The sequence below is a fragment of the Amblyraja radiata genome, chromosome 35, assembly GCF_010909765.2.
Source record: "Amblyraja radiata isolate CabotCenter1 chromosome 35, sAmbRad1.1.pri, whole genome shotgun sequence".
Classification (NCBI taxonomy): Eukaryota; Metazoa; Chordata; class Chondrichthyes; order Rajiformes; family Rajidae; genus Amblyraja; species Amblyraja radiata.
Window position 1 is genome coordinate 2610327 of NC_045990.1, and position 20619 is coordinate 2630945.

At 45.5% G+C, this 20619-nt stretch overlaps 2 protein-coding genes across 9 annotated transcripts in view; one reads left to right on the forward strand and one right to left on the reverse strand.

Annotated features, from left to right (window-relative positions):
• Positions 1-7049: 7049 nt before the first annotated feature.
• tmed1 (transmembrane p24 trafficking protein 1) lies at positions 7050-14104 on the forward strand. Its single transcript, XM_033050907.1, has 4 exons — positions 7050-7295; positions 11108-11205; positions 12223-12391; positions 13599-14104. The coding sequence occupies exons 1-4, from the start codon at positions 7101-7103 to the stop codon at positions 13815-13817; spliced, it is 681 nt and encodes a 226-aa protein (XP_032906798.1). The 5' UTR covers positions 7050-7100; the 3' UTR covers positions 13818-14104.
• A 2473-nt stretch (positions 14105-16577) lies between these two features.
• dnm2 (dynamin 2) overlaps positions 16578-20619 on the reverse strand; it is a 38811-nt gene continuing 34769 nt past the window's right edge. For 3 of the 8 annotated variants that reach the window (XM_033050906.1, XM_033050905.1, XM_033050900.1), the window contains one exon: positions 16578-18828. In XM_033050906.1, the coding sequence (XP_032906797.1) occupies positions 18762-18828 (67 nt within the window). In that variant the 3' untranslated portion in view covers positions 16578-18761. Of the gene's footprint in view, positions 18832-20619 lie in introns of all 8 variants that reach the window. The other 5 variants (XM_033050898.1, XM_033050904.1, XM_033050899.1 and 2 more) reach the window with 3 other exon arrangements.

Here is a 20619-nt window from a genome sequence, read left to right on the forward strand (position 1 = left end):
ACAAGCTCAGGACTGGCTGCCTTACAGTGCCAGAGACCCGGGTTCGATCCTGATTAAGGGTGCTGTCCGTATGGCGTTTGCACGCTCTCCCCGTGACCTGCGTGGGTTTTCTCAGAGATCTTCGATTTCCTCCCACACTCCAAAGACGTACAGGTGTGTAGGTTAATTCTTGGTTCTTGGTTTCTTGGTCCTCCAAAATATTCCAAATGGAATTTAAACTGGAGGTGGTGAAGGGAGGGCTTAAGCCAGAAAGGGTTATTGGGAAGAAAGAGCTACTTTAAATGTAGTTGCATCTGGTTGGGTAACTATAGTTGGGTGGAGATTATTCCATGCTTTAATTGTGCGGGGGAAGAACGAATTGCTGTACACATCTGTCTTTGTAGCTGGGATCACAAATTGGATCGAATGCCCTCGTCTGCTCCTAGTTGGTTTGGGTTTGGTGTAGGTCTTGTAGTCTATGTCGAGCTGACCATTTAACATTTTGTAAAAAACAGGTCAAACGGTGAGCTTCACGTCTGTCTGTCTTGGAGAGGGTTCCTTCCACCCCAGAGAATTCAGAAGTTTGGTGACACTCGCTTCTCTCTCATAGGTGTTAGTAACAAATCGAGCTGCCTGTCTTTGGACACGTTCGATGGAAGAAATGTTTTTATTTGTGTATGGGTCCCATGCTGCAACTGCAATTGGCTTGGTAAATGTAAAATTTGTACCTAGTAAAAATGTACAAATTGTCCCTAGTGTGTGTAGGATAGTGTTAGTGTGCGGGGATCGCTGGTCGGCACAGACTCGGTGGGCCGAAGGGCCTGTTTCCATGCTGTGTCTCTAAACTAAACTAAACTAAACTAAACTAAATTAACCTAATCTAAATATAATATAATAAATCTTCCTGTGATATTATTTACAGGAAAAACCATTTCTAACCCGATATGCTGGGCATTGGCCATTGTAAAGCTATTTTCAGTTTTTGTAAATGGCACAAAAACCTTTGGTAAACCAGCATCTGCAGTTCCTTGTTTCTATATTTTAGTTTCAATATCCTTTGATGCCACAGAAGTGCCATGTAGACTCTTGCTATCACACTCCCCATGGGTCTTTCCTACCCAGAGCAGATTAAAAACTGCTAAATGTGCTTTTAAAAAAAAAAAAAAAGATATCACCTGCTCAGAAAGTCATAGCACTCTTCATTTGCGTGCTCATGATGTCATGAGCCCCGTTGGCTTACTGTGGAAACACTTGCCGTCTTCCTGCACAGACAATGCAAAGTATATTCATAAACCTTGAGAATGGAAACCTCACCACACAGAATGTACCTCTGGTACTCTCGATGGGATTCCACTTGTGGAGTTGGCAGCTGTAAGTGCGATCAACAATGTTTACCATGGAATAAAATTACAATCTTGAAAGCCTTGCATTTCTATAGTATCTCCCTCCCAGTATATTTCAAAGCACTTAAACCAAATGAATATTTTCAAACTTCTGAAGAAGGGACTCGACCCGAAATGTTACCTATTCCTTCGCTCCATAGATGCTGCCTCACCCGCTGAGTTTCTCCAGCATTTTTGTCTACCTTCGATTTTTCCAGCATCTGCAGTTCTTTCTTAAACATTTTCAAACCATAGTCACTTGTAATACAGGATTCGCTTTAACCAATTAATGCTTTGACCAGTGATCTCCGCACACTAACACTATCCTACACACACTAGGGACAATTTACAATTATACCAAGCCAATTAACCTACAAACCTGTACGTCTTTGGCCAACAATGTTCTTGTTTGGCTATATGGACATGAGGCTGCAAAGTGGACAAAATACAAAAACATATCGGATGGCAGAACATATGCCATTCCTCTGCTTCAACTTTTTAACTTTCGATGTGAAAAGTGAATTTTATAAAGATATTTCTGTAATTGGCCAATTGCCATATTATCTTTTCTGATATCTAGTGACAGGATGCCTGATGTACCCTGAGAAAGGTCTGAAGAAGGGTCTCGACCTGAAACGTCACCTTTTCCTGTTCTCCAGAGATGCTGTTTGACCCGCTGAGTTACTCCAGCTTTTTTTGTCTATCTTCGGTTTAAACCAGCATCTGCAGTTCCTTCCTGCATGGCATGTGAAATCTAAGGGGGACACGACAATCACACACTAAGAAGAATCACAATAACGAGTACATGGTCCAATTATTACAAGGGAACATCATAGTGTACTGAGGACACCTGGTGGATACAGCATGTGTAGGAAGGAACTGCATATGCTGGTTTAAACAACCAGCTAACAATGGCCTATGGCCCCATAGCAGAAGCGTCCACGTCGCTGAGCTGGGAACTGGAAGTATCCTGAGCTAATTCTGCTACTACCATCATCTATTGCAACAAGTGATGGCTCCCACTGATTGTCGCCGGATGCTTGCGTGCTTTTCAGGATGGACGATGACAGAGAGGTCAACATTTGTGACGTGGAAGATGGACATGGATGAAGGAGACAATGGCCTGTTTTCTTTATCATCGTTACTTTTATCCATACCTTTCATTCATTTGTTCCACATCACTCTAAATCACCATCTATGTCTCTTGTCTCCCTTTCCCCTAAATCTCAGTCTGAAGAAGGGTCTCGACCCGAAATATCACCCATTCCTTCTCTCCAGAGATGCTGCCTGTCCCGCTGAGTTACTCCAGCATTTTGTGTCCACACCTGGTGGATATGCAGTTTCCTCAAGACTGAATAGGCGAAGTCTGTTACTATCAGATAGCATTAGATTCATCATTAGGGAAGTTATTCAGCACAATAATAAAACAGGCAATAATTTCTCCAGTTAGCTTTTAACACTGGTATAATTAACTGACATCATTGATGCTGGAACATGATTACCAAATGCAATTTTTAATATGCTTGATAAAAATATTTAAAATCTAAGGCAGACTTTCAGAAAGTTTTCAAAAGTTTTTCAAATTATTTGAATTGTTATTGTTCAAATAATGTTTTTGAAGTAATATAGAATAATGTCATAAAATAACTGTATCATTTTGCATCCCAGTGGGAGGCTAGTTGTCCAACTCGCTGGTTATCTCCATATGTGATCATGTAGCGAAAAATTGTGTCTAAATAATAACTGCGATGATCATTATATTATTTATTTCCCTTGATATGACAACGTGGAATATGGAATATGGCCTCCACAACCCAGACCTCTATTCCCCCATTCCCAGCCTCATGCAAGGGAAAGATATTGTCAAGCTTGGAAAGGTTCAGAGAAGATTTACGAGGATGTTGCCAGGACTAGAAGATCTGAGATATGTACAGGGACGACAGATGGCACAATGGGCTAAGTGTTCGGCCAAGTAACAGTGTGGTAAAACAAGTCACCGTAGCGATCGAACGTAGCTGGGAATGGATCGAACCATTCAAATGAGATGTTAATCTTCTACAGATGGCAACAATGGGCTAAGTGTTCGGCTGGCAACCGGAAGGTAGCCGGTTCGAATCCCGCTTGGAGTGCATACTGTCGTTGTGTCCTTGGGCAAGACACTTCACCCACCTTTGCCTGTGTGTGAATGTGTGTGAGTGATTGGTGGTGGTCGGAGGGGCCGTAGGCGCAGATTGGCAGCCACGCTTCCGTCAGTCTGCCCCAGGGCAGCTGTGGCTACAGAAGTAGCTTACCACCACCGAGTGTGACTGAGGAGTGAATGAATAATGCGATGTAAAGCGCCTTGAGTATTAGAAAGGCGCTATATAAATCCCATCCATTATTACAGGGAGAAGTTGAGTAGGCTGGGTCTCTATTCCATGGAGCGCAGGAGGATGAGGGGTGATCTTATAGAGGTGTATAAAATCATGAGAGGAATAGATCGGGTAGATGCATAGAGTCTCTTGCCCAGAGTAGGGGAATCGAGGACCAGAGGACATAGGTTCAAGGTGAAGGGGAAAGGGTTTAATAGGAATCTGAAGGGTAACTTTTTCACACAGTTACAGTGGGTGTGTGGAACAAGCTGCCAGAGGAGATAGTTGAGGCTGGGATTATCCCAACGTTTAAGAAACAGTTAGACAAGTATATGGATAGGGCAGGTTTAGAGGGATATGGGCCAAGTGCAGGCAGGTGGGACTAGTGTAGCTGGGACATGTTGGCCGGTGTGGGCAAGTTGGTCCGAAGGGCCTGTTTCCACACTGTATCACTCTATGACTATGTGGTGAGCACCTTTATTAGTGGGAAGTTTGCTACAGGGGCTGTTGTTTAACGAAGTGCTCTCCTCCCTTGCATCAGAAGGGGCTTGATTTGGGCTGTGATCACTCATTCCAACCACAAGCTGCAATCAGGGTGGGAAACTGTAAATGCGAAAATGGTGTTTTAGTCAGAGGTGGAACTACCCTAGAGAGGAGCAAACTGGAAAGAATGGAGGGTGAAACTAAAAACAAGTGTCAATGGGAATCTGTACTCAGCACACCAGGTAACATGTCTCAAGTGAGAAATAGAGCTGGTTTTCCAGCCCAATTATTTCAGATTTGCAGTATTTTGCTTTCATGTTCGGAACAGTGATCGAAACAGAATTAGGCCATTCGGCCCATCAAGTCTATTCTGCCATTCAATCATGGCTGATCTATCTCTCCCTCCTAACTCCATTCTCCTGCCTCCTCCCCATAACCCCTGACGCACGCACTAATCAAGAATCTGTCAATCTCCGCCTTAAAAATATTCATTGACTTGGCCTCCACAACCTTCCGTGGCAAAGAATTCCACAGATGCACCCCCCTTGCTCCTTGCAAAGGAGGTGTAGAGGTCAGGCGGTAATGAGGGCAAGGCAGAGGAGCAGTCATGATATTATTGAGCAGTTTATGTGCAGAATATTTTAAGGGACGTATAACTTTCGTGCGTTGAATTAAAATGTCAGAGGGGTGGGGAGGTCATGACATTCAGTGCCACCAGCAGGTGGAACCAGTGAAGGGAAGGTTTGCTTGAGAATAGTATCTGTCAAATTCAAACGAGAACATTGTAGTTCCCTCCTCCAGTAGTGGATGATGTGGAAAAAGAGGTACTGGCAGCAGAATGTTCTAAAAGCCCTGGGCAGCTAATGAAAGAGAGGATAAAGGAGAGGTGGGAAAAGAGAGGGAAAATATAAATGAAAGGCACTTTGTCCTTGTCCAGGTTCTCATAGAAACATAGAAACATTGAAAATAGGTGCAGGAAGAGGCCATTCGGCCCTTCAAGCCAGCACCGCCATTCATTGTGATCATGGCTGATCGTCCCCAATCAATAACCCGTGCCTGCCTTCTCCCCATATCCCTTGATTCCACTAGCCCCTAGAGCTCTATCCAACTCTCTCTTAAATCCATCCAGTGACTTGGCCTCCACTGCCCTCTGTGGCAGGGAATTCCACAAATTCACAACTCTCTGGGCGAAAAAGTTTTTTCTCACCTCAGTCTTAAATGACCTCCCCTTTATTCTAAGACTGTGGCCCCTGGTTCTGGACTCGCCCCACATTGTGAACATTTTTCCTGCATCTAGCCTGTCCAGTCCTTTTATAATGTTATATGTTTCTATAAGATCTCCTGCTCATCCTTCTAAACTCCAGTGAATACAAGCCTAGTCTTTGTCTCCTGAGATGCTACCTGACCCACTGAGTTACTCCAGAACTTTGTACCTGTCCAAGTTCTCCAGAGATGCTAGCTGACCCACTGAGTTACTCCAGCACTTTGTACCTGTCCACATTCTCCACAGAGATGCTGCCTGACCCTCTGAGTTACTCCAGAACTTTGTACCTGTCCAAGTTCTCCAGAGATGCTAGCTGACCCACTGAGTTACTCCAGCACTTTGTACCTGTCCAAGTTCTCCAGAGATGCTGCCTGACCCACTGAGTTACTCCAGCACTTTGTACGTCCAAGTTCTCCAGAGATGCTAGCTGACCCACTGAGTTACTCCAGCACTTTGTACCTGTCCAAGTTCTCCAGAGATGCTGCCTGACCCACTGAGTTACTCCAGCACTTTGTACGTCCAAGTTCTCCAGAGATGCTAGCTGACCCACTGAGTTACTCCATCACTTTGTACCTGTCCACATTCTCCACAGAGATGCTGCCTGACATTTTTCCTGCATCTAGCTTGTCCAGCCCTTTTATCATTTTATATGTTTCTATAAGATCTCCCGCTCATCCTTCTAAACTCCAGTGAATACAAGCCTAGTCTTTGTCTCCTGAGATGCTAGCTGACCCTCTGAGTTACTCCAGCACTTTGTACCTATCCATGTTCTCCAGAGGTGCTGCCTGACCCACTGAGTTACTCCAGCATTTAGAAACATAGAAATTAGGTGCAGGGGTAGGCCATTCGGCCCTTCGAGCCTGCACCGCCATTCAATATGATCATGGCTGATCATCCAACTCAGTATCCCGTACCTGCCTTCTCTCCATACCCTCTGATCCCCTTAGCCACAAGGGCCACATCTAACTCCCTCTTAAATATAGCCAATGAACTGGCCTCGACTACCCTCTGTGGCAGAGAGTTCCAGAGATTCGCCACTCTCTGTGTGAAAAAATTTCTTCTCATCTCGGTTTTAAAGGATTTCCCCCTTATCCTTAAGCTGTGACCCCTTGTCCTGGACTTCCCCAACATCGGGAACAATCTTCCTGCATCTAGCCTGTCCAACCCCTTAAGAATTTAGTAAGTTTCTATAAGATCCCCTCTCAATCTCCTAAATTCTAGAGAGTATAAACCAAGTCTTTCTTCATAAGACAGTCCTGACATCCCAGGAATCAGTCTGGTGAACCTTCTCTGCACTCCCTCTATGGCAATAATGTCCTTCCTCAGATTTGGAGACCAAAACTGTACGCAATACTCCAGGTGTGGTCTCACCAAGACCCTGTACAACTGCAGTAGAACCTCCCTGCTCCTATACTCAAATTTAGTGTCTATCCTCTGTGTAAACCAGTTGCTTCCCACATTCTGAGCATGAATGACAGTTGTGGGAGGGGTGCGGCCGTCGGCTTGATAGGGCCACACACTGCCTGCTTGTCCATTGGCGTGTGTGTGTGTGTGTGTGTGAGTGTGTGTGTGCGGGGACCAATGAAGTTGGTGCGGAAGCGAGAAGTTTTGCTGAAGTAGCGGCCGGGGACGGGACGGGACATGGAGGTCGGGGCTGGACGGGCAGCGGCTTGCGGGAGCCGACTACTCCTCGCCCTGCTCGCCTACTCCTCTGCCACCTTCGCCAACTTCAACCAACCCTCCGACTCGGAGTTCACCTTCGTCTTGCCCCCGGGCAGGGAAGAATGCTTCTACCAGAGCGCAGACCACAACAACAGCATGGAGTTGGAATATCAGGTAGGGCTGTGGCTGTGTAAGTAAGCAGCACCCTTTAGCACAGGAACATCGACCTCTGCTTTAGATTAACTCCACTGCTTTAGACCCACTAACCTTCCCCGGGCCCCCAGAGTGTGAGGAGTTTTGTCTCAATGAATTCCACAGGAGCGAAATGTGTCTCAATTCCAAATGTGACACTTCAGCTGAACCCGAGATCTCTGCTTCTCACTTCTTCAGATAAAGTAGGGTCCCGACCCGGAACGTCACCCGTTCCTTCTCTCCAGAGACGCTGCCCCTGTCCCACTTGAGTGACTCCAGCATTTTGTGCCTGTCCTGGTTCTGGTGGAGTGGAGGCGGGGGCGAGCTGGCGAGTGCATCCGGTATACCCAGGCCAGCATGTCCCCGGGCGAGGCCTGCACTTATTTAGCTCTCCAGACAAGACCGGTTCCTGTTCTCTCTTCTAAAGGCCCACGAATACTCAACTCAGTCCAAACTTTGCCAACCTCTGCTCACAGGGAAAACTGCCACCCCAGAGACCAGATTTATGAATCTGAGTTACACTGCAACCATATCCTTTTAAAAATGGAGTCAGAAACTGTGTGCAATACTCCAATGCTCTAAGTAATTTTAGCTAGACATGTTTACCCCTGATTTTTATTCCTTTTGTAGTAAAGGTTAATGCATCGTTTGCTTTGCTTTTCACTTTACACAGATGCTTTTGCCCGCATAACATTTCCTCAATCTGTCACTATGGCTGATCATCCCCAATCAATAACCCATGCCTGCCTTCTCCCCATATCTGTTTACTGTTTCATGTCCCAGTTTCTGGGACATGAAACAGTAAACAGATATGGGGAGAAGGCAGGCACGGGTTATTGATTGGGGATGATCACAATGAATGGCGGTGCTGGCTCGAAGGGGCCGAACGGCCTCCTGCTGCACCTATTTTCTGTTTCTGTAACTTCACATTCCTCATGTTATATTCCAGCTGTCATGCGCTTGCTCATTTACTTAACCTATCCCCTTGAAGCTTCTTTACAATCTCCATTTTTACAATCCATTCTAGATTGGTATCGGTATGAAATTATGAAATTGCATCCCATCAATTAAGTTATTAACATGGGTTCAGCACTGAGACCTGCCAAATCCTGAGAAGGCAGACACAAAAAGCTGGAGTAACTCAGCGGGACAGGCAGCATCTCTGGAGAGAAAGAATGGGTGACGTTTCGGGTCGAGACCCTTCTTCAGAGCTGCGGATGATCAATCATTGTGTATATCAATATTTGACGGCATAGGTGTTGACACTGAGTAATGTTTGTTTTAATTGTGAGCCAAGACTTGGTTTATACTCTCTAGAATTTAGGAGATTGAGAGGGGATCTTATAGAAACTTACAAAATTCTTAAGGGGTTGGACAGGCTAGATGCAGGAAGATTGTTCCCGATGTTGGGGAAGTCCAGGACAAGGGGTCACAGCTTAAGGATAAGGGGGAAATCCTTTAAAACCGAGATGATAAGAACTTTTTTCACACAGAGAGTGGTGAATCTCTGGAACTCTCTGCCACAGAGGGTAGTCGAGGCCAGTTCATTGGCTATATTTAAGAGGGAGTTAGATGTGGCCCTTGTGGCTAAGGGGATCAGGGGGTATGGAGAGAAGGCAGGTACGGGATACTGAGTTGGATGATCAACCATGATCATATTGAATGGCGGTGCAGGCTCGAAGGGCCGAATGGCCTACTCCTGCACCTAATTTCTATGTTTCTATGTTTAAGATCTGTGTGCTTCGGTTGAGGAAGGACTGCTCCTTTTCCACTGCTTTTCAGAATTAAACATGGATGAACTACAGACCCTTAGTTTGAATTGAAACATGATAACCAGATTCTGAAGTAGGCTTAGTGCCCCGTGTACCTGCATCGCCTTTCAATAAGATCATGGCAGGAGAAACTCAGCGGGTGCAGCAGCATCTATGGTAGACTGAAGTCTGAAGAAGGGTTTCGGCCCGAAACGTCGCCTATTTCCTTCGCTCCATAGATGCTGCTGCACCCGCTGAGTTTCTCCAGCACCTTTGTCTACCTTCGATTTTCCAGCATCTGTAGTTCCTTCTTAAACAATAAGACCATGGCTGATCTGTTATGGTGGAATTATTTCCTTGCACTAATATTTCTTCATTATCTAAAAGCGTTTGATCTTCTTTCAAAAATACTCAAAGACTGAGCCTTCACATCCCCCTTGAGCAGAGAATTCCAAAGATTCGTCAAGGCAAGAGAGTTTATTGTCATGTGTCCCAGATAGGACAATGACATTCTTGCTTGCTGCAGCACAACAGAATATAGTAGGCATAAATACAGAACAGATCAGTGTGTCCATATAGCATAGAATATATATATATACACCCATAAATAAACAGATAAAGTGTAATAGGCTGTTATAGTTCAGAGTTTTTTTGAAGTAGTGTTTAATAGTCTGATGGCTGTGGGGAGGAATCTTCACTACCCTCTGTGGGGAAGTATTTCTTTCTCCCCAAGTTCTATCCTGAGTGGTCAACCCCTTATTTTGCGATTGTAAGCTCGATTCTAACCACCGCAATCCTGAGACGTGCTTCACGCTTATCCTGCCCATGTCTTGTAAGAACTTTGAATATTTCAATGATGGTGCAAGTCTCATTATTGTAAAAGAGATTACTGCATCAATCTCCTTTACCTGGTGTATATCCTCCTTTGTATCGTAGAGAAAGACACGTAGACAATATTCCAGCTATGGTTTCACCACCGCCCTATATAATTAGAGAACTGCTTTAGGCAAATCGATTTGCAATAAATACCAATATACCAATTAACTTCTAAATGGCGCTGTAAGTGTATTAACTTCCAGTAATTCATGCACATCTGTCACAGCCCCATTGAAAACCAACACCGTTCATCCCTTCAATCTTTAAAAACAAACTGAAGAAGGGTTTCGGCCCGAAACGTTGCCTATTTCCTTCGCTCCATAGATGCTGCTGCACCCGCTGAGTTTCTCCAGCATTTTTGTGTACCTTTAAAAACAAACCTCCGCCTTTCTGTTAGTTTACCAAAGTACTCGAAAGATGAACATACCAGAGCCTTAGAAACGTTCCCAGTGAGTAGCAAACACAGCAGGTTGTGGTGTGGAAACTGTGCAGCATCATCCTTGGAGCAGAGATTATCCACCCTCATCGCCTGGCAGAAACAATGGCCTTGGTGCATCCATCCCACGTAGCACTGAGTAAAGACCATGTCACTCTGGAGTACAATATCAGTTTAAGCTGTAGATAGACACAAAATGCTGGAGTAACTCAGCGGGACAGGCAGCATCCCTAGAGAGAAGGAATAGGTGACTTTTTGGGTCAAGACCCTTCTTCTAAGACACAAAATCCTGGAGTAACTCAGTGGGACAGGCAGCATCTCTGGAGAGATGGAATTGGTGACGTTTCAGGCTGCGACCCTTCTTCAAAGAAGAAGGGTTTCGACCCAAAACGTCACCCTTTCCATCTCTCCAGAGATGCTGCCTGTCCCGCTGAGTTACTCCAGCATTTTGTGTCTATCTTTGGCTTAAACCAGCATCTGCAGTTCCTTCCTGCTCATAATCAGTTTGAGCTGTGGTTTGAGAATGTCATTTCATTCAGTGTAACTTCTTGAGTCCTTGTTTCATCTTTTAATTCCTGTTCACCTTTGGTGTTTGCTTTAAGGATACTGAAACGGCCATTGGAATATAGTATTGGTTTGCGCCCATTCCCATTCCCATTCTCAAGCTCTTGGGATGAGGATGAAGCATTGGGGTTGGGTATCTCTGTAACTGGGCTGTGGTTTTGTTGCAGGTAATTGGAGGTGCGGGCATGGACGTCGATTTCAATGTGTTTGCTCCAAATGGCGTAAACCTGATCTCAGAATCCAGAAAGTCCGATGGTGTCCATACGTGAGTTTAAGCACACAGACAGACGGTTTCTTATAGCTCGTAGTCTACCGTGCGTGTGATGTCCTGCTGCCAGAAGATGCTGCTTAAAGCAGGAGTATGTTCCCAGCATCAGCACTCTCTGGGAACGGCCATTCTTCACTTATGGACTGGGTGGGGTGGGAGATTGCAACCTTCACTGTTTCGACGAATGCAATCAACCCGGCGTGCACAATCAAATACGATCAAATAGAACAATAATCAAAGAGAACAAATTGTCCTACAACTTTAGGCGGTGCACGTCATACACAAGAAGAAGACTTATGAACTTTGCTGGTACACAAAATTGCTGAGGAAACTCAGCAGGTGCAGCAGCATCTATGGAGCGAAGGAAATAGGCGACGTTTCGGGCCGAAACCCTTCTTCAGACTTTGCTGTTTGACTCTGCAGGGCATCACATTGTACTCACCCACTGGTTGATTAGTTTGCAACTAAAGCTTGTCACTGTACACGTGACAATAAACTAAACCAAACTGATCATAAATCACTCCACAACTATCAAGGAGAGTTGAAGAAGGGTCTCGACCCGAAACGTCGCCTATTTAACTTCGCTCCATAGATGTTGCCTCACTCGCTGAGTTTCTCCAGCATTTTTGTCTACCCACAACTATCAATGGTGTCTTCAGCTGTTAATTGAAATTCCTTCCCTTAACATTGTTTGAACTTCTCCAAATAACTTCTCATGTCTTATGTGGAATTTCTTTCTGGTGTTGCCCGTGAAACACTTTGGGACACTTTGGAAATGTTAGAAGCCACGTTATCAATGCTTTAATTTAAGAAGTAACTGCAGATGCTGGAAAATCGAAGGTACACAAAAATGCTGGAGAAACTCAGCGGGTGCAGCAGCATCTATGGAGCGAAGGAAATAGGCAACGTTTCGGGCGGATGTGTGGATGTCCAGCATTTTTATCAATGCTTTCGATATGTTTCAACAGACCAGCCCTTGGGTCTTTTACTCAGGATATTTCTATTGTTCCACAGAATTGAGCCTACAATGAATGGGGATTACAAAATCTGCTTTGATAATTCCTTCAGCACCATTTCTGAGAAGCTCATCTTCTTTGAGGTGATTTTTGATGATGCTCAGGAGGACTGGTCGGAGATTGTGCAACCCGAGGAGCTGCTGGATATTAAGATTGACGATATCAAGGTGAGTTGGAATCAGTGTCACACCCTACCTAACAAGGTAAGCGGTAGAATCTCTGCACATCATTCAAGAACATAAGTGATAGGAGCAGATGGGAGTGATCTGAGTCATTCGGCCCATCATGTCTACTCCACCATTCAATCATGGCTGATCTATCTCTCCCTCCCAACCCCATTCTCCTGCCTACTCCCCATAACCTCTGACTCCTGTACTAATCAAGAATCTACCTATCTCTGCCTTAAATATAACCATTGACTTGACCTCCACAGCCTTCCGTGCAAAGAATTCCACAGATTCACCACCCTCTGTCTAAAGAAATTCCTCCTCATCTCCTTCCTAAAAGAACGTCCTTTAATTCTGAGACTGTGACCTCTGTTCTGAAACTAATCTAATGCTGTCCGTACAAGAGTCAGAAAACTCTTTGGACCATCACATCCATGCTGTCTGAAGAAGGGTTTTGGCCCGAAACGTTGCCTATTTCCTTTGCTCCATAGATGCTGCTGCACCCGCTGAGTTTCTCCAGCATTTTTGTGTACCTTCGATTTTCCAGCATCTGCAGTTCCGTCTTAAACACATCCATGCTGTCTTCTGGTTCAGTAATCCAATCAGTTAAATGCTCTTGTTTTTCCCCTAATGTTGCAAATTATTCCACATGCCTTTCCAAATCCCATTGGAAAAACCCAGCCTTGCAAGTAGCGAGATTCAGATCACATCTACTCTTATTAACAAGAAAATATTTTCCTTGCACGTCTCTTGAATGTTTTGCCCGGAATGTTATAGTTGCTGCTCCTTGTACAATTTGATAACGGAAACACTGTCCCTCTATTTACTGTATCTAAACCTGCCACAAACGTATACTCTTAACAAATTTCCACCCAAGATAGACACAAAATGCTGGAGTAACTCAGCAGGACAGACAGCATCGCTGAAGAGAAGGAATGGGTGACGTTTCGCCTCGACCCGAAACGTCACCCATTCCTTCTCTTCAGCGATGCTGCCTGTCCTGCTGAGTTACTCCAGCATTTTGTGTCTATCTTCGGTTTAGTTCCTTCCTACACAACAATCCGTTCATCCTAGGATCCCATGTATGTAGTTCTCCTCAGAGTTTTCCAAATGGGAAGAAGTAAAATGGAATAGACTGATTGCGGCCTGTGTTTTTTCCCTCTCCCAATCTCGTATTCACCCTGCCTGTCCATCCATCATTTCTCAGGAGGCGATCGGGAACATGAACCACAAGCTGAGCAAGAGCATGCAGATCCAGGCTATTCTCCGAGCCTTTGAGGCTCGGGACCGCAACCTACAGGAGGGAAATTTGGGGCGAGTGAATTTTTGGTCTGCATTCAATCTTGGCGTGATGTTGGTGGTGTCATTTGTCCAGGTCTATATGTTGAAAAGTCTCTTTGATGATCGGAGGAAAGTTCAAACTTAACTTAAGAAAATGTAAAAAGTAGAGGTGTCTGTCAACTGGCAGTGGCCGACTGGTCACAGGCTATTCCTGGGTTTGGGGTAGGCATGCTGGATTTTTGGGGTTAGTTGGGATTTTGGAGGAGGTTGAGATTGAAGTGAATTGTATCGAAGTTGCTGCACAATGATACTTTAACAGAATACTCCCATGAAAGTATATTGATATCTGCATGTTTGTTATTGTTAAATAAACTGGAAGTTCGTCCCATTTGAAGTGCGGAGTGGCATTAAATAAAGAGTCAATTTATGGAATGGATTGAATGACGTTTTTAATTATCGAGGTGGAGGATCTGTCTGGGCCAGGAGGGGGAGTCAAGCAAAGCTGGAGTTCAGTGGAAGGAGTTGATCTGATGGGGAATGCAATGAAATATTTAAAAGTTAATGTTTAGTTTAGAGATACAGCGCGGTAACAGGCCCTCCTGCCCACCGAGTCCGCACCGACCAGCGATCCCCGCACACTAACACTATCCTACACACACTAAGGTCAATTTACAATTTTACTAAAGCCCATTAACCTGCAGACCTGCACGTCTTTGGAGTGTGGGAGGAAACTGAAGATCTCGGAGGAATGACGAACAGCAGCGGAAAGACAATACATAATAATAATAATAATAAATTTTATTTATGGGCGCCTTTCAAGAGTCTCAAGGACACCTTACAAAAATTGAGCATGTAGAGGAAAAACATGTAAAGGGAATGAAATAAATAGTAGAGACATGACTAGTACACAAAGTAAAGACAGAATTCAATACAAAACACAGTATGAGGCAATTAATGCACAGATGAAAAGGGACGGGGACGTGGGGCTAAGGATAGGCAGAGGTGAAGAGATGGGTCTTGAGGCGGGACTGGAAGATGGTGAGGGACACGGAATTGCGGATCAGTTGGGGGAGGGAGTTCCAGAGCCTGGGAGCTGCCCTGGAGAAGGCTCTGTCCCCAAAACTGCGGAGGTTGGACTTGTGGATGGAGAGGAGACCGGCTGATGTGGATCTGAGGGACCGTGAGGGTTGGTAGGGGGAGAGGAGGTCAGTGAGATATGGGGGGGCCAGATGGTGGAGGGCTTTGTAGGTGAGGACCAGGATTTTGTAGGTGATCCGGTGGGAGATGGGAAGCTAGTGAAGTTTTTTGGGGACTGGAGTGATGTGATGCCAGGATTTGGTGTGGGTGATGAGTCGGGCGGCTGCGTTCTGGACCAGTTGGAGTCGGTTGATGTAGGTGGAGCTGATGCCAAGGAGAAGTGAGTTGCAATAGTCCAGTCGGGAGGAGATGAAGGCATGGATGAGTCTTTCAGCAACAGGCGGTGTGAGAGAGGGTCTGAGTTTGGCGATGTTGCGGAGATGAAAGAAGGAGGTTTTAATGACATGGCGGATGTGAGGCTCAAGGGAGAGGGTGGAATCAAAGATCACGCCAAGGTTGCGGGCCTGGGGAGACGGTGGTGCCGTCGATGGTGAGAGTGGGGTTATTGATTTTGCTGAGTGTGGCTTTGGAGCCTATGAGGAGGAATTCTGTCTTATCGCTGTTGAGTTTGAGGAAATTATGTTGCATCCAGGTTTTTATAGCTGACAAACAGGAGTTGATATGGGAGAGGGGGGGGATTGTGGGGGGGATTTGGTGCCAAGGTAAATCTGGGTGTCATCAGCGTAACAGTGGAAGTCCAGATTGAAGTGGCGGAGTATCTGACCAAGGGGGAGGATGTAGATGATGAAGAGGAGGGGGCAGAGTACGGAGCCTTGGGGAACGCCTTGAGTGACTGTGGCTGTAGCAGAGGTGTGGTTGTGGAGAGAGATGAAGTGGGATCTGTTGGAAAGGTAGGAACGGAGCCAGCTGAGTGCAGTACCTTCGATACCGAGGTCTTTGAGTCTGGTGAGCAGGATGTTATGGTTCACTGTATCGAAGGCTGCGCTCAGGTCGAGGAGGATGAGGATGTTGAGGGAACCAGTGTCAGCAGAGGTGAGGAGGTCGTTGAGGACTTTGATTACATGATTACAATTGAGCTTGCAATCAATGTTAAGAAATATTGCTGTAGGAGTAGAGATTTGAGTGTGGAGCGATTGTAATATGTGATTGTAGACCTGCTTCTGTAGCCAGCACACGGCAAATAGTCTCTTGGGTTGGGCAGCATCTTGGAAGCTATGCTAAAGTCCCAAGATCACAAGCTAGTAACAAGATCAAACCCCATTTTCGATCCTCTCAGTATATCTCTCTCTATCAGTTTCTTGTCACGTAAATATCCCAACTCAGCCCCAAGCACTCCACAAAAGCAGAAAACCCTTAAAAACAAAACAAACGCTGGCTCCTAGCCGCAGATGTTAACTTTTGCCTCCGCCAAATGCTGCATGAACCTGCTGATTGTTTCGTTTTTCATTTTTATTTCACATTTCTATCATATAAGGTCATGTCATAAGTCATAGAAGCAGAATTAGGCCATTCGGCCCATCAAGTCTACCCCGCCAATCAATCATGGCTGATCTATCTCTCCCTCCTAACCCTATTCTCCTGCCTTCTCCCGACACACGTACTAATCGAGAATCTATCTATCTCTGCCTTAAAAATATCCATCGACTTGGCCTCCAACGCCTTCTGTGGCAAAGAATTCAACATCGGTATTATTTTAATTCACCAGGCCCTCCACCATTGCCAGGTTGATGCAAGATTGCTCCCCCCCCTCCCCTCAAGAAACCAAAGCCAGGCAAAAAAGGAAAACAGAACATAGACATGAGGAAAGCTCCTACTGTCGATCCCTTTATTTCAATTAATTACCGTACAGAGTGCAGGCACTTCATTTCAAATCAGTTAACAGTCAATAGAATCACACAGCAGGAGAGGAAACATTCTTGGGTTTCTGTGAGATGAAACGGAACCCCGATCTGAACATTTGATGAAATAATCACCGGAAAAGACCTGTCACTATTTTGTAAAACAGTTAATTAATTCAGTTATTTTTTTCTTCTAGAAATTAGAATAGAAAGATCGCTGATCAGATTTTGCCATTTATATTACAAAAACCATCAGGAGTTTGGTGCTAAAACTCCTGGAAACGTTGTGGAACCCATGCTCCACACTCCAGTGGCATTCTCTTTATTGCGAAAGTGATAAAGTTTCAAGGATTAGACCCAGCAAATTCTCCCTCTAAAAGTGAGAGAAATTAGTTTTGATTCAATAACTAATATATATATTTTATATAAAACTGCTCCCACCAAGTCAGGACTGCAGGACATCTGAAAAAAACAATTTCTAGGGTAGGATTAGGTGAACCTTGCTTTGAACCCACTCCCATCGAATGCACAGAGGACTCTCAAATACTATTCCATTCTGCTTTGGATAACCTTACCATGGACTTTTGAGTTTGAGGGTGTTTGGGTGGTGAGTGGGGAGGATAAGGAGAGAGAGAAAATCCGATTACAGTCTCGAGGAAGCTCTATTCTTACACTGTTCCTGATTTTTGTTTGTGTCCTATTTCGATGACTTGTACTTTGTAACGACCAGATTAAACTTCCTTTGCACAGAGAATGTCGTAGGTTAGAAGTTAATGCCCAGTTTGTAACAGGGGAATAGGTTTTGTGTAACAGTAGCTGATGGGACAGACAACCGACAACACCGCCCCCTTAGCTGAATATTGTCACAATCAATGAACGGGTTATTTACAACAAGAATTTATACGTGAAAATACTCAGCAAAATGGATTCCAACTTGATAAATTCCAACTGGGACAAAGCTCAGATATCGAGCAGGTTAATTAGTATTAAGGGTCTAACCAGTCCCACCTAGAGTGTGGACATCTTATTCCAGCATGATATTCAGCTCAAGTAAAGCTGACATGAACCCTACTTGCAACAGCTAAAAGGGGCGTTACGGGATGGGTTTAGCATGAGACTTCAGGGCTATCCGTCAAGCCCTTTCTCAGCTAGTAGTTAACTAGAAACAAATGAGGCACAAAGGTAGATCCCGGAGGAAGTAGGAGGACAACTCCACACTCATCCACATGACCTTGGGTCCATGAACCTTGGCTCCTTCAAACCCTGGAATCTGAGATTAAATTGGAAGTTAGATGGCGCTGACTGATTCTCTGCCAAGAGAACATAGCAACCAGCCACTGGTGGACCTCTGCTTGCAGCAGTCTGTGCACAGACTCTCAGCATTGCTGCCGGCACAACCCCCTCTAGCATCATCCTCAGTCAGAGACCTCACTCATTGATACATTACCTGCACCGCTTCACACACCGTCTCTTCAACCCACCTCCCACCCCCCTCCCGCGTCCAAGGGGTAGGTTACTGCTGTATCCCCTCAATTCATCTTGCACAATTCCCGCTTGCTGACCGCTCAAATGTCACGGCATTCACGATCCCAAATCCGTTTTTTGCGGGATCATTAAACGCCACAAATCTCAAGTCAGGGTGCTGGAACCGTGGAGGCTCCCATTACTCCAGGCAGCAGTGGAATGGAGCAAGGTTCCTGGGCTACTGGCTTGAAGTTTGGGAGGCAGTAGCAACACAAAAGATGCCCAGACATCAGATGTTGTGTGGTTACAACCCATTCACATACAGTGGCACCGACAACCAGGAAGCGGGAAAAGGCATAAAACAATTCTGCTGCTTATTTGGCAAGTGCAAAGTTTCTCAACAGGGCAGATCAGTGGAGCAACGAGCGAGAGATATCGTGTCCGAGAGTCTGGTGTTCAGGGAAACAAAACCAAGAGGTAAATCTTTGTTTAAATAAAGTTCAGTTAAGATCTTCTTAGTGCTTCCAGCTTGAGTGAAAAGGCAAGATGTCGGGATTACACTTGGGAAAACGCAGCCCTGTGGTTCCTGTGCTTCATACCGCTAATGCCCCTCAGCGGTCAAATAGGCAAAGGTAGGGCTAATCAACTATAGCCTACAAGAAAATGCTTCACAGGATAAATCCCACTGTTTAATCCAGTAGGGATTGCTCGGATGCCCGGATAATCGTGGGCCTGTTCGGAGCAGCGGGTGGTCTTCTGCTGGAGGAGATAAAACAAAACGGGGGTCAAGAGACGGGAGCAAATCAGGGTTCATTTCAACAGCCACTGTAAAGTCAGAAGCAGGGTCTCGACCCGAAACGTCACCCATTCCTTCTCTCCCGAGATGCTGCCTGTCCCGCTGAGTTACTCCAGCATTTTGTGCACATCTTTGATTTAAACCAGCATCTGCAGTTCCTTTCAACGCCGATTCATTTCAACGGCACTTGGGCACAGCCAGAGTACAGAGTGTTTTTCTCAGTCACACACACCGTTCCAGAATTTACACCCAGGGATAAACAACGAGGAGCAGATGGGAGGATTAACATTGAGACAAGTGGGAGTGAGGCAGAGTTACTCCAGGCGTTATGATGGGTGCGAATGAATGAATGAATGAAAGGAAGGAAGTGGTACTGGTGGGGAAAGTTGCATGTGGTTGAGAAAGAGAGTATCATTTAGCTGGGCCTGTGAGCACAGGCTTGGGTGGGGGGGATACATGGTGCGAGTCAGAGCACGGATAGCCTCATTATTTTGGGGGTGGATAGAAGCCAGGGAAGCTGGCTAGGGTGTACTAGAATATTGATGTGTGTCAGACACAATAGCATGCATCAACACAGGTTGAGCTGAGTAGGGCCCAAAATCAGATTTTAGTTGAGTTTAATTTAGAGATACAGCGTGGAAACAGACCCTTCGGCCCACCGAGTCCGCACCAACCAGCGCTCCCCGCACACTAACACTAGCCTACACTGGGGACAATTTTTACATATATATACTAAATCAATTAACCTACATACCTGTACGTCTTTGGAGTGTGAGAGGAAACAGAAGTTCTCGGAGAAAACCCACGCGGGTCACGAGGAGAAGGTACAGACAGCACCCGTAGCCAGGATTGAACCCTGGTCTCTGGGGCTGGGAGGCAGCATCTTTACCGCTGTGCCACCTTGCCGCTGAGATTATGTTATTGAATTTGAGCCCCTATCAGGGACAAACATAAGACTGAGGCTGCAATGTGTCTGGCCCTGCATCTTAATTGTCAGGAAGAGAGATGATGCTGGCTGCCAAAGCTATGGGAGAGAATCTCCTCAGTTTTCCTACTGCTTTCAGACAAGGGAATATCTGCTCATTCAGTCCTTGATCTCAAACTGTCAGAGAATTCAGTTTAAAAAAAGGGGTTGGTGGAGGATCGATGCTGGGTAGGATCACCATAATGTCAGCTGAAAATGGGTAATTGAATGGAGAGCACTGATGAGCTGCTGAGAGGGTCAAAGGATACATGCTTCAACAATACCCAAGTAACAGTGTGGTAAAACAAGTCACCGTAGCGATCGAACGTAGCTGGGAATGGATCGAACCATTCAAATGAGATGTTAATCTCCTACAGATGGCGACAATGGGCTAAGTGTTCGGCTGGCAACCGGAAGGCAGCCGGTTCGAATCCCGCTTGGAGTGCATACTGTCGTTGTGTCCTTGGGCAAGACACTTCACCCACCTTTGCCTGTGTGTGAATGTGTGTGAGTGATTGGTGGTGGTCGGAGGGGCCGTAGGCGCAGATTGGCAGCCACGCTTCCGTCAGTCTGCCCCAGGGCAGCTGTGGCTACAGAAGTAGCTTACCACCACCGAGTGTGACTGAGGAGTGAATGAATAATGCGATGTAAAGCGCCTTGAGTATTAGAAAGGCGCTATATAAATCCCATCCATTATTATTATCATTACATTCCAGCATATACAAGCCCAGCTGCTCCATTTTATAAACATATAACAGTCCCGCCATCCGGGAATTAAGCTCGAAGA